The sequence below is a fragment of the Acinonyx jubatus genome, chromosome D2 (genome assembly GCF_027475565.1).
Source record: "Acinonyx jubatus isolate Ajub_Pintada_27869175 chromosome D2, VMU_Ajub_asm_v1.0, whole genome shotgun sequence".
Taxonomy (NCBI): Eukaryota; Metazoa; Chordata; class Mammalia; order Carnivora; family Felidae; genus Acinonyx; species Acinonyx jubatus.
In genome coordinates, this window is record NC_069393.1 from 4,004,692 (window position 1) to 4,019,323 (window position 14,632).

At 44.4% G+C, this 14,632-nt stretch overlaps 1 protein-coding gene across 7 annotated transcripts in view; it reads right to left on the bottom strand.

The window, feature by feature from the left end:
• The window catches only part of PCNX2 (pecanex 2), a 326,874-nt gene that overhangs the window by 209,243 nt on the left and 102,999 nt on the right, over window positions 1–14,632 (bottom strand). For all 7 annotated transcript variants that reach the window (XM_053207265.1, XM_027046909.2, XM_053207264.1 and 4 more), the window contains exons 11-13: window positions 8,978–9,131; window positions 8,859–8,891; window positions 345–516 (exon numbers count right to left, since the gene is read on the bottom strand). In XM_053207265.1, coding sequence (XP_053063240.1) covers window positions 345–516; window positions 8,859–8,891; window positions 8,978–9,131 — 359 coding nt within the window. The remainder of the gene's footprint in view (window positions 1–344; window positions 517–8,858; window positions 8,892–8,977; window positions 9,132–14,632) is intronic.

Genomic DNA, 14,632 nt, shown 5'->3' on the forward strand with positions numbered 1-14,632 from the left:
CTTGGAGCCTGCTTCAGATTCTGTGTCTCCCTCTCTCTTTGCCTCTCTCCAGCTCACACTCTGTCTCTCTCTCTCTCTCTCTCTCAAAAATAGACATTAAAAAAAAAAAAGGTATTACAGTATTACAACTTCTGTGTCATTGATACCACAATGCTTTAGAATGATTCTGCCATTGAATGCTCTGGGGCTCCAGCTTCTAAAGGTATACAAGCCAAAAGAGAGATGCATCTCTCTTCATCCAGTAATCAAATAAGGAGGTTTCTCCAACTAGCGATTCAGAATACAAAGGGGAGACATATCCTCCCACCTCTATATCCTTCCCCACAATCCCCAAATTCACTCACCTATTAATAGGTCCCTAGCTGATTGGAGGGACCTTGGAGAGAAGAGCTTCAGGCCATAGACAACGTAAGTGGGAGGGTGCCGGGCTTTGGCCCCTGTGTCAAGAAGCAAAATAAGGCCACACAGCACACAAAAATAGATTGGTCTGCTATATGTTATGATTTGGTTGTGTCCCTAGAAAACAAACACAATATCTGAATGGTACCTATTATTTGGATTAAATGACAAAAATCTCATAGTCAGAAATTTATATCATATCATACAACTTATACCATAAAACATTCTCCCCCCTCTCCCAGCATAATTCATATACACAAATCACCAGGAAAAGAGAAAAAAAAAAAACTCTGATGCTTGTTCTGACAATTAAGGAGAAGAATATCAAAAAGAATGTTATGCCTCTCAGACTCAACAAGATTTAGCTGAAAATTTAATTACCATCCTTAGATACAATCTAGATCTAATCAGTGATCCCCTAACAGTGAAACTTCCATTTGTATTGTTCATTTCAAATGCAAAACTAATATAAGCCATTATTTGCCCTATGTGGTCCAACTGGAGCCCCACTACTATTAAGAAATAGAATTATAAGTTGTGGGCTTTGATTTCTCTGTCTTAAAAAGCAAGGCAATACAGATACAAAGTTATACCCACAGAGATTGCAGAAAATGTCTTAGTGTGGAGCGGGGGAATAATCCAATTTTTAAAAACTCACCATTTATATACATTTTCCTTTGAGGAGGACCAAAAGCTTAACAGATCTCATCTTGGCCCTCAAAATGTTGTTATGAGGAGAAGTAGAAACATGTTTATTCTTCTCCTTGAATGGATAGGAAAATTATGGGAAAGATAGAACACCAAACTTTCCAGGGCAAAGCCAATGAAGAATTTACATGTCACAAATCAGTGCACAATTCATAAGGCTCAAAACACCACCAAAAATGAATTAGGGGGAGAATATTCTTTGCAATTCATGAACTACTTTGGGTGGAAAAAGTAAAGATAAAGTGATATGGCTTTGGATGTGAATTTTTAAAGTCACTGCCTTGAACGTGTTATATTTAGAAATGCAATTTAAATTGCCACTGCTTCTATAATAGAGATGGTCCTATTCTGAGACCATCTTTTAATAGGAAAGAAAACACAGGCTGTCCGTGGGGGCTGGCTATGTTTGGCCCTGAATCCAGCCTCAGTCTTGAAGGAACATTTGCACTCTTATGAAATTTCCTTTTGAATCCAACTGGGTCATAGATTAGTGGGTATGGAAATACTTTCTCTGCATTAAAAAAAAAAAAAAGAGTCAAAACTAAAGCCTAAGTGAGATTGTAATGCATTTCTTATCAAGTGAAAAGCAAAATAACTCTGGTTGCTACAGATAGGTACTTGGTATACAAACACACAAGACCTTCCTCAAAGTGACACCATACAGGAGATATAATTAAAGAGCGACCTCCCACTTTTCCCGATTCTTCCTTTTCCTAAAAGGTTTAAAAATACATTTTCTAGGAATTGAAAGTCTGGCCTTGAACAAGTCTGTGATAGCATCTTAAATCTGGCAAGTCAAACTTTGTTAATGGGCAGGGGAATGCTTCCTTGTAATGGTAATTTATGAAACAAAACGTAAGGCTGGCTCCCTCACAAACAGCCTGCCCTCATCATCCACCAGTGTCTCACCTCACTGCATGTTCTGGGTCCCCAAACCGTTCTAAGCGTGACCCTAACAGGTGGCACAGACATGACTTTTATTTTCCTTCATTCCTAAGAAAGTCCCCTAATAAAATTCCTTTGCTCTCCAATTCCTTCTTTCCCATGCAAATCGATCATCAGACCCCCCAAGGATTGCTTTTTCTTTTTTTCAAGAGAAAAAATTCCACTAGTTCCACCAGGTCAAGTCTGATCAGTCTTTTTTGCAACTCCTCCAACTATCCTTCCCCGCCCTCCCCCCCACCCCACGCCAGCCATGTGGTTTCAACTTGAAAATGCCCTGGGGAAGCTCCCATGACATCAGCTGTGGGGCATCCTGGAGGCTGTCTGCGCATGCGTCTGATTTCCCACCAGCCCCACCCACGTGTACGAGGTCTGGGCCAGGGCAGCTTCTGGAAGGGTGAAGCCAGAGAATCAACACCTCCGGGGACCCCACCTCTGGAGAGTCGTGGTGCACGTGGCTAAGGGGACAAGGCCATTCGAATCATCCCCATAGCTAGACAGGGGGCTAGTCAAAGGCTTCAGAGTTATTAAGACAAACATAAAAGGTGTTTATTATAAGGGAAGACGGGGTATCAGAGAACCTGGGGTGCAGCTGGGCCTCGGTGTTGAGTAAATCTGGGCTGTTAACCCTGTTAACCAGATCACGCTGCGACCACCCCATCTCAGCTGGCCGCAGGTGCCAGCCCTGGGCTCTGTGCGCCCTCAGTCCGCAGGGCAGGAGAGAGAGCACCTCATACCTGCAGAGTCTGCACACGTTCCCGTCTGGCCACATTCAGGACCTGGTATTTTTTTGGGCCGGTGTGAATGGCCAGGGCACCAAGAGCTAACATTTGTCCCGCCTTTCCTGTGCCCCAGGCACCATTCTACCCACATGGCCAGTCCTCGGGATGCGCCAAGAAGTACTTACTATTCTCATTTTGCCAAGGGTAATCTGCGGCCTAAGTTTCAATAATAATTTTTTGCGAAATTACGAAATTTACCCCCGGCTTCCCACACAGAAAGCAATGTGGCAAAGCAAGGATTTGGAGGCTGGGTGGGCACTGGCCTCCCGGCCGCCTGGCCACTGCGTGCTGACTCCCGACAACAACCGGGCAGAGGAGCCCATTGGGCACTGGGTCCAGGCCCCAGGACTCAGCCTGACTTCACTAACGTTCATTCATAATCGTCATTCTTGAAACACATAATGTGAACGTCACTCGTGTGAAGCAGATATACAGGGAGCATGAGGAGAAGCATTAGTAATAGTTTTGGGGTGTTCAGCCCAAATGTCCATCAGCTGAGGAATGGATAAAGAAGATGTGGTTTATATACACAATGGAACACTACTTGGCAATGAGAAAGAATGAAATCGTGCCATTTGCAACAATGTGGATGGAACTGGAGGGTATTATGCTAAGTGAAATAAGTCAGTCCGAGAAAGACAGATGTCACAGGTTTTCACTTATACGTGGATCTTGAGAAACTTAACAGAAGACCATGGGGGAAGGGAAGGGGAAAAAATAGTTACAAACAGAGAGGGAGGCAAACCATAAATACTGAGAACAAACTGAGGTTGATGGAGAAGAGGGGAAAATGGGTGATGGGCATCGAGGAGGGCACTTGTTGGGATGAGCACTGGGTGTTCTATGTAGTGATGAATCACAGGAATCTACTCTCGAAGCCAAGAGCACACTGCACACACTCTATGTTAGTCAACTTGACAATAAATTGTATCAAAAAAAAAAAAAGACTTTGAACTCTAGAGGGTGGAGAGGGTATAGAACATTAACGGCATACTCTGTCCACTGCTCTGGGGCACTGTTCACTGACATGAACCCCCATCGTTAAAATAGGAGTTGGCTGGGGGCGCCTGGGTGGCTCAGTCGGTTGAGCGTCCGACTTCGGCTCGGGTCATGATCTCACGGTCCGGGAGTTCGAGCCCCGTGTCAGGCTCTGTGCTGACAGCTCAGAGCCTGGAGCCTGCTTCAGATACTGTGTCTCCCTGTCTCTCTGACCCTCCCCCGTTCATGCTGTCTCTCTCTGTCTCAAAAATAAATAAACATTAAAAGAAATTAAAAAAAAAAAAATAGGAGTTGGTTGTTTCATAGTTCGTTACGATGGTACCAATCTGTTTACTCAGATATCTGTTTGTGCCTGGTGATGGGTTTTTTCTCACTTTAGCATTAGCAAATCAGCATTAGCAAATGCCTGAGCATTTTTAACTATATACTTCAGTCCACATTGGATGTGGAGCAAAAGGGGGAAAGCTGGGGACCAGGCAGCCACTGCCCTACAGAGAGAAGAGCCCCAGTAAAACCGGAGCCAGTAAGTATTCCATGACTCATACTGGGGTATATATAAGGATCCAAAACATTTTAGAGAAGGCGGTAGAGGCGATAAGCAGCAACCAAAAGGTCAAATAATTCCTAACAGATGACTATTAAAATGCTACTTCAGGGGCCCCTGGGTGCCTCAGTCGGTTGGGTGTCCAACTCTTGGCTTCAGCTAAGATCATGATCCCAGGGTCGTAGGATCGACCCCAGCTTCAAACTCCATGCTGAGCGTGGAGCCTGCTTAGGAATCTCTCTGTCACTCTGCCCCTCCCCTGCTCCTTCTCTCTCTAAAAATGAAACAAATAATAAAATAAGATGCTACTGGAGTCTAAATATGGTAGAAATTTGACAAGTTACTTTAAAAATTAAAAAGACATAGGTAAAAGAGTTTCTGTAAGCTTAGTTTATAATTTAATTTAGTTTATAATTTAATTTCACAGAATGATATATTTTGGGGCCAACTTCTTAGCTTTCCCGTCTGTGAATCTTGACAAATGGGTCAATGCAGTTGTCCAACCAAAGAGGCAGTGAAATGGACATCAAATGGTGCCCAACGTGCCATCCACTCTGCCACCCTTCCATTTTATGGTTTCCCACTACCTCAGCATTTCCCTCAATGACAGTGACCGACAGAGGGAAGGGTGATCGCTTAAGTTCTGCCCTGATTTCATGGCAGAAATTAAGTATAAAAGAATTCAGAGAAGGCAATTTGGAGTGGCTCATGCTTTAAAGAATACTATTTTTTTTGAGCAAAGGAAATACACAACTGACGAGATAAACCTAATTTAATTTTCAGTCGAGAACCACTAAGACTCAGCTGACCTTCTTATTTCTAAGATTGAGTACTGAGAAAAATTTTTATAGGTCATTTAATATCATTCCTCTGACAGACACTACCCCCACCTAGGTGATCAAGGTCAACACCAACAGCGGTTAAGTCACATAGACAGTACATAGCCTCAATGTGATGTGATGAAAATGGCTTTTCCCCTCAATGGTCTTGCTCCCAAAATTCTATAACCCCAGTCTAATCATAAAATAGACATCAGATAATCCCGACTGACCAATACTGACCAAAATCCCTGACCAATACTCCTCAAAACTGTCCAGCTCATCAAAAAATAAGGAAAGTCTGAGAAGCTGTCATGATAACTAAACATAATGTGCTATTCTCGATGAGATCCTCAAACAGAAAAGGCACATCAGGTTAAAACTAAGGAACTCTGAGTAAAATATGGACTTTGGTTACTAACAATGTATCAATATTGGCTCACTAATTGCGAGAAATGTCACAATTTGATGCAAGAGGTAATTAACAAGTAGGGGAACTGGGTGTGGGGTATGTGGGAACTCTCTGTACTATCTTCCCAAGCGCTCTGTACCTCTAAAGCTGTTCCAAGATCGGAAGAGTATTCACAAAAATCATTCCCGATGATTTTGTATATAACAGGAAGTGGTACCAAATGTTCTCACCATATAGTTGCCGTAGTTCACCGAGGAGAACACATAACAAGATACAGCCCTTGCTCTTTGGAGTTGGTACTGTAAGCAACGAAACGATAACTACGTCGAGTGGAAGGAGACAAGGAAAGAAACGTTTACAGAGGACTGAGTCACTCGAGGCCCTGCGCCGGGCTCATTACACGTATTGTCCAATCCGCTCTTCACCAAATCCAACTGAGGCTGCTCTCCTTCACAGCTCAGCCGTAAAAAAGTTGCTAAGATTCGTCAAGTGCTTCCACCGTACTACCGGATACTGTGCTGAGCACCTGAGCACCTTATCTTGTCCAATCCCCTTATGCTCCTCTGTCATGATTTCCTCTCTCACAGACGAAAAACCTGAGATGCAGAGAACTAACTTGCCCAAGATCTCATACTTTGTACATGGTCAGGCTGGATTCAAATCCCTAAATCTGCATGCTACCCAGCGTTTGTCATGTATCATTTGAGATCACCACCACTGTCATCCCCCGTCGGGGGGAGGGAGGGCGGTGAATGCAGATTCCCAGACGCTGCCTCAGCCACCCCAACTCAGAATCCCTGCTGCTGCTGCTGGGAAAGACAACTGAGTCTGGCTCTGTGCAGGAGATGCCAGTTTTCTGCTGCCCCTTAACGTATCCTACTGAATTTTGCTTCCCGGGTGATCATCAGTGGTTACTGTTGGTTAGACCTGTGCACAGATCTGGGTACGCCAGTGAAAAGCTTCCTCGCCCATCCACTGCTTTATTGACAGTCTGATCCTCAGATGCTGCCAGTATCCACCTGAACCATCACTTTTTAAGCTCTGCTAGACCTGTTTTCTTTTATAACCAGACACATCTCTTCCAGGCTCAGGGTCTACTGTACCGTATCTATTAGCACGTCATTAATTCTGCATTTACATCTGAAATATACAGTGTTATGCAAAACTGTGACTTCTATTTTGCTATCTTCTGGTTTTAACAACTTGCTCAAAATCTGCCACCTGTGTTCTCCAGAAGGAAACAAAAAAAAAAAAAAAAAAGAAAAGAAAAGTCGGTCAATCATTCTCAGAGCAAGATGTGTCTGAATTTATTAATGACCCCTCCCCCTACAATGTACAAAACAATGTCATTTCTGGAAAGCCCTTTGGTCCATCTGATGACCAGGGCTGGCGTCGGCAGCAGGCTTGAGAGCCATCTCTGCGCCCAGCCTTGGTCAGCTCCCCTGACCATCTCCTTTCTAAGGTCTCCACATTTATAAACTGGAGACAATAAATTTGCCTTCTAAATGCCCACATGGTTCAGTCAGATTGCAAGAGGAAACATTTTGCAGCTACCATATTTTCTCTCCCCACCAGAACTGTTAAAAAAAAAAAAAAAGCCAAATCAAATCAGGGACTAATCTACTTAGAAATCGGTGTACAAGAATGAATAAACAGGTGTCTGGCTATGTCTTACTATGACAGCAAGAGAAGTCATTTCTTAACTCCCTCACTATGACACGCTTGCTTGGGGAAAGGAATAGCTACTTGACTGAGTCCTCGAGGAGCTAGACCAACATAGACAATGTAACTCCAACTTGGAGCGATGACATAGGGTTGTTGCTAACAGACTTGACAAATCCACAGGGATTATGCAGCTGTATTCACCATCCACCTTTACTAGCATGGTCTGCATTATTGCTGAAGGTACATGCGGGAAATGAATGTTTAACAGCACGTAACACCCCTCCCCCAAGTCACCCAGAAAAACGGTGACACTGAGGTGTCATCACTCGAAAGGAGGGTTTATTTACTGAAGCAGAAGGGGAGGACGTGGCATCTAGGGTGGGCTCGAACAAAAAATTTCAGAGTTCCACATCTCTGCTCACTCCAGCTAACCCAGATTTCTGACGATAATCACAACAATACATCTTAATACCCTAATTATGCTGCTTCTACTCATCTTGACATTCAGACTCTGGAATAAAAAGAAGATGTATTATATGTAAACCAATTACGGGGAACAGAGGAATTTAACAAGATAGCAACGTTTGCCATGTGATCGTCCAATTATAAGCTTTTCTTAATTACTATGAGCTAAACATGAGCTATCACAGATTTAAAAGCAGTCCTAAATCCTGGATATGAATTTTTTAAAAGCACAATGGAGCTAAGATCAAGCTTCCTTTCTCCGGTTTTCTTGGGGGCCCACAGCTCACCCTAACAAAGAAGAGAAAGCCCTCTAAGAGCTGAGAGGTCCACCGGGCAGGGGATTAGACCAAAGGCATGTGGTAGCCAGGGTACCTGCGGGGACAGTGCCGGACCCTGTCACTTAGCATCCTGCAAGGGAAGGGCAGCTGGGTCAGAGGAAGCTATGTGTGATTCAGAGCTCACGGAAGGATGCCGGAGCACCAACAGGTCAGTATCGGTGAACCCAGCGTCTCAGTTCTAAATGAGCCCAAAATCATGTGGGAGAAAAGTAACAATACTCTCGAAAATGTGGACTAGGAGGAGATCAGCTTCATGTAAAGAGAATAATGGTTCATGCTTACACAACTGATATTACCAATAACGATAGCTCCCACTTACTAAGCAATGTCTATGTTCCAGGCACCGTTTTAAGGAATTTAAATAGATTATTTAATCCCGACAGGCATTTTTATCATCCTTATTTGCATGCAGAGAAACAGAGAAACAGAGACATGGCAAGTACATGTATCTTCTTCCGAGTTCAACGTTCAAGCGCAGGAACCAGGAAACAAAAGCAGGCAGTCTGACTGCAGAGCCCGGCCTTCCCACACTGGGCTGCATGGTCTACTCTGACATGAGTCCAGCGGGATAGAAAAGACCCTCGCCACCCTGTACACCCCCCCACCACTGCCACTCACACCACGCTCTCAGATCTAGCCTGAAATCGGCAACCATGCGTTCATATTTCCATGTATGTATTCAATAGATGCACATTGATATATAGTTTGCCTCTTGGACAGATTTTGTTCCCCTCTCTTCAACACAAGCAGACGAGACAAGCTACTTGCCTGTTATTCGAAACTTACGTGTATTGGCGAGGCGGGGTCAGGCTGAACGCTCTAGAACACAAATCAGAAGTGTCTGTGTCATCATCTCATGATTTCAAGGATACATTAGTGATGGTAAGAATTAGATGTGGTCTTGCCTTTAACAGGGAATACTGGCAGCTGGCCATGACAAGGCAGAAGAGGAGCACCCACATGTCTTTGCAAAAGCCTTGGTTCAAGGTCAGAAATCCGAGTAGGGAAACCAGGACAATGAGTAAAACTGCCAGCACATTTTCCTTGACATCTTCAGTTCTGGGGAAAATAAATAAGAACCAAGGAAGTAAAAAGTGAGTCTGTTCGTAAAAGATAATACCTGAATGCTTGTAAAATGACTGACATGAACAGAATAGTTTGGCTTTTTAAGCTTTTGAAGCATGCCTTTGTGGTAACAGCATTTTAAGGCTTCTTTCTTTGTTTCATTATTCTTGTATTTTATAAGCAAAATCCCTATTTTAATCCCAAACTTCTGTTATTGGAAGAAATGAAATATAACTCCATGAGTGTCTTTTATCACTAAACTGGGTTTCCTTGGGGGAGAACAATTAACTATTCCACCTATGATAGTGAAATGTCTTTCAGACAAAGAGCTGTGCTGGTTCCTTTAAGTGTGGCGGGCGGGAGGTGGGGGGAGGCAGAGGAGGTGCATGATCACCTGGCTGAAGCAGGAAATCCCTCCTAGATACAATCTCCTCAGCCAGAATCCGCTTCCCAGTTTCAGGAGCCAGAGAGCTGATGTGTAAGAGGGTCTGACAGAGATGTGTTGTGACCACAGTCTCACTGGGACTGTGAGGGACCTTTGCATAAGAGGTGTGAGATGCAGAGATGGGCTCATCCGGAGGTGGGCATGCTGTCGCTGGGTGTGAAGGTAGACAGGGTAAGGGAGCTTTAAGGTGCTGAGACAAGGGGATGAAGGCTGGATCTTGGAGGCTAAGTAGAATGGGGGAGGCAACAAGGGCAGAGGAGGCTGCTAGACAGGAGAAAGCGGACGGGCCCAAGTGCTTGGTATAGCTTGGCATTGGCAACGTTTGAGGATGGTCAGTGGCTGGGACTATGACTTTAGAGGTGAAAGGCTTCTATGGGAGGAGTCTTTACATGGGAGGGCATAGTGATGGGTGGAAGAGGCTGAAATGGAGCAAGGGAGAATGGTGTGGCCACAACGTCAGGAGTTCAGATGGGTCATTCCCAAGAAAGCTGAGCATATTGGTTTTTTTAATGTTTATTTATTTATTTTGAAAGAGAGAGAGAGAGCATGAGTGGGGGAGAGGGGCAGATGGAAAGAGAGAGAGAGAGAGAGAGAGAGAGAGAGAGAGAGAGGCAGGCTCCACGCTCAGCACAGAGCCCAACACGGGGCTTGAACTCATGAACCGTGAGATCATGACCTAAACTGAAATCAAGAGTCGGATGCTCAGCCGAGTCATCCAGGAAGCCCAAGAATGATACGCATATTTTTTTACCTCGCCAATTGTCGCCCAGGAACATACCGATCTGTCCCATTAAATGATTTTCAGAATGGGACAGGCATCTACTATACTCCTGGCAAGCAGGCACTCCTGTGTTTTTCCAAATTAATATACTTTATTTTGTAAGAGCAGTTTCAGATTCACAGCAAAAGTGAGGGAAAGTACAAAGAGTTCTCGCATAGCCCACCCCACAAACACGCACGCGTGCACACACACACACACACACACACACACCTGCCCCCCCCCCCCCATCGACATCCCCCACCAGAGTGGTACATTTGTTACTATCGACCAACCAACATCGACACATTGTTATCAACCAAAGTCAGGAGTCTACACTATGGTTCATTCTTGGTGTTGTACATTCTATGGGTTTGGAGAAATGTGTAGTGAAATGTATCCACCATTACAGTATCATGTAGACTATTTTTACTGCCCTAAAAATCTTTTTCTGCCTACTCACCCTGCTTTCCCCCAACCTCTGGCAACCACTGATCTTTTTATGTCTCCACAGATTTTCCTTTCCAGAATGTCATATAGTTGGAATCATACAGCGGGTAGCCTTTTCAGGTCAGTTTCTCTCACTTAGTAAGATGCATTCAAGCTTCCTTCATATCTTTATATGGCTTGATAGCTCATTTCTTTTTATCACTGAATACTATTTTAGTATATGGAATGCATCCATATGGTGTATGGATGTACCATGGTTTACCCATTCACCTATTGAAGAACATCTTGGTTGTTTCCAAGTTTTGGCAACTATGAATAAAGCTTCTATAAACATCCATATGTAGGTTTTTGTGTTAGCCTAAGCTTTCAACTCATTTGCACCAAGGAGCATGACTGCTGGGTCCCATGGTAAGAACATGTTCAGTTTTGCAAGAAGCCACCAAGCTATCTTCCAAAATGGACTTGCCATCTTGGATTCCCTCTAACTATGAAGGGAGTTCCTACTGTTCCACATCCTCGGCTACACTTGGTGTGGTTGGTGCTTTGGATTTGGCCATGCTAATAGGGGTGCAGTGCATATCACTATTGTTTACCTTTGCAATTCCCCAATGATACGATGTGGAATGTCACTGCATATGCTTATTTGCTACCTGTATATCTCCTTTGGTGAGGTGTCTGTTCATACCTTTTGCTTATTTTTTAATCAGGCACTTGAGATGTATAGAATCAAGACGCATAGAAATGTGAAGAACTCAGATATTATCATGCTCAAGTTGAAAGTTAAAAGAAAAACAACTCCTGGGGGGACCAAGATTCCTCCTTTGGTGGAAAGGAAAATTTATGGGATTTTTTTTTTGTTGTTTTCCATTATGTGCTTTTTATAGAGCTGAATATATTTTGTTAGTTCAGGTCCATAAAATCCGTTATGTATTTTTTAGTGTGCTCATAACATTTCGATGTATACTTAAAGATATCTAAAGCTTAGGAAAATTTTTTTAAATCAAAAATTTCAGTTAAATGAACAGACATTTTTCCTATTTAGGGGGAGAAATAATGTTCCTGAAAAATATTCCCCCCCACCACCGGTTTCTCCCCCAGCACGACTCCATTCCTCTGCCCCAGCACCCCATGACTCCACTCTCACGGCTCCTTATGCATCTATATTTCAATATTGGGTTAAAAAGTTTACTCACTGGGCAAGGAGTTCTGTGATTGAGGCAGTGCAGATAAGTCAGAAAGATTTATCTGGCAGAGGCTGACAAGATGCACTAGAGAGGAAATAGAGCAGAGTGGGATAAACAACACTCCAGGGGAGAAGGAACGAGGGCCTGAGAGGGCAGCGGAAAACTGGAGAGGCAAGGTGATGTCAAGACACAGCACAGAGCAGGGCAGAAAGGAATGGATTGTGCACAGTGAAGGTTGGCTGAAAGAACAAAGAAGATCTCGAGATTTCAATGTGGGGAAGAAAGGATCATGGCAACATCAACGGCAGAAGTTGGGAAGGGGAGCTGGTTTGCGAAGGGAGGTTGATTTGTTTGGTCACTCAAGAGGGCTCAGCACTGCTCCAGAGGCTTGGAATACATCAGGGAGCAGAACTTCTGGAGCTTTCCTTCCAGAGGGCCATGGCATGAAATAAGTAATACGCACACAGCATAAGGATATTATACAGCATTTGAGGATGATTCCCGCAATCAAAAAATGATCAGAACAAGGTGAGAAGAACTGTGGGGTGGGGGTGGGGAACTGGTGTAATTTTACGCAGGAAGGTCGGGCTAAGCCCCACAGAGAAGTGCTACTTGGAAGGCGAGGGGGTTGGCCACGCGGATATCTGAGAGGAGAGGAGAGGGAACAGACAATGCCAAGGCCTCAAGGCTGGAGGAATGCCTGGCTTGGTGAAGAATGGCAGGAAGGCCAGTGTGGGTGGGAAAGAGTCCATGGCAGTAGCAGGAAGTGAGGTCAGAGAGCAAAGCAGTGGCTGGATCATGGGGACTCTGAGGCATTCTGAGCACTTTGGCTTTCATTCATGAGTGAAATGGGGGGCACTGCAGGGTGGTCAGCAGAACAGCATGTTACAATATTGTACAGGGAGGGGGGCACCTAGGTGGCTCCATTGGTTAAGCGTCTGACTCTTGATTTCTACTCAGGTCGTGATCTCATGGTTCGTGGGATCGAGCCCCACATCAGGCTCTGTGCTGACAGTGCAGAGCCTGCTCGGGATTCTCTCTCTCCCTCTCTGCCCCTCCCCGCCCCATCTCTCTCCAAATAAATAAATAAACTTAAAAAAAAAAAAAAAACCAGTGCACAGGGAGAACAGGTAGAGGCAGGAGATGCTATTGCAATGGCCCTGATGAAGAGACGAAGGTAGCTCAGACAAGGGTGGTCACATGAAAGGTGGGAAGATGTAGCAGATACATCTGGAGAAACAGTGAACATGATTCCCTATGAGAGGTTGACTGAGGGTGTAAAAGAAAAGAAGATACAAGGTTGTCTCCAAGATGTTTAACCTGAGAAATTAGAAGGATGGGGTTGTCGTCAGCTGAGGTGGGAAAGACAGCTGGTGGAGCAGACGGGAGACGAGGCAGTGGTAAAGAACTCAGTTTTGGACTGTGGTCATGAGATGTCAGGCTGGTAGATGGAGAGACGAGTCTGCAATTCAGGAGGTAGGTCCAAATCTTAGTTGTCGGCACCTCGGCGGTATTTAAAGCCAGGAGACTAAATGCAATCACTAAAGAAAAGAGGGTAGACAGAGAAAGAAAGGAGACCGAGACCAAGGGCCGTGAAGCACCCAACATCAAGGGGGTCAGGAGGCAGAGGCTACCTGCACGGGTGACTGTCCTGTGAAGCAGTAACCAGCTAGGCAGAAGGAAAACCAAGAGAGGGCTGGATCCTGGAAGCCAAGAGAGGAAGCATACCAAGGAGGAGGATCGACTCTGTCAAAGGTGGTAAATGGGTCTAGTAAAATGATGACTGACCAGTGAAGTCAACAGTGACCTTGACAAGTGCAGTGTTGGAGTCGGGGAGCAAACATATGGGTTTATAAGAAAATGAGAGAAGAGAGAAGACAAAACTAGCACAGGCAGCTCTTCACGGAGTTTTGCTGCAAAAGAGCACAGAGATACCGGACAGTGGTTGGCGGGAAAGTGGGCCAAGAGGACTTTCAAGGATGGGAGAGATGAGAGCGTGTTCTCAAAATGGCGACACTGACAATGAGATTGTTTGAAGAGCATGAACGATTCTCCCCCTACTTGTTACGGGGCTGCCTCCTTGCCTTATATCTATCTCGGTTTGCATGTTTCCTCCTCAGGAAACACTTCTGCAACCACCTGTTCTGACATGGTGTCCCTTGTCCCCCACTTTCCTCTACCCCAGGCTTTTATGTGTGTCCTTCAAGGCACCTATTCCGCTCTGCTATTTCAGCCTGTCTCATGTAGTAGAATACAAGCCCCGTGAGGGTAGGGACCACACCTGTTCCACTCACTGTTCTGTTCCCAGTGCCCAGTGCAGAGCCTCGCATGGAGCAGGTGCCTGGGGTTTGGGTGGTTTTTCCTTTTACTAAATTTGTTGAATTAATGAAAAAATGAATAAAACGATGCCCAGATGGGCAGCTTTTTATTTTAGCTTTTTATTTTATTTTAGATCGTAACTAGAGAAATGAAAATAAAACCTATGTGTTTTGCAAGATGGGGTAATAGCAGAATAAAAAATGTATAAGAGAAAATAAAGGAGATTAAGGACAAGTCCAAAAACACCTGAGTAGAATGAATGCCAAACCAAAAGCAAATAGGAGATGTTGCAATCACAGGAACTGTGAAGGTACAATCAGAGAATAAGGAAGTATTTTCA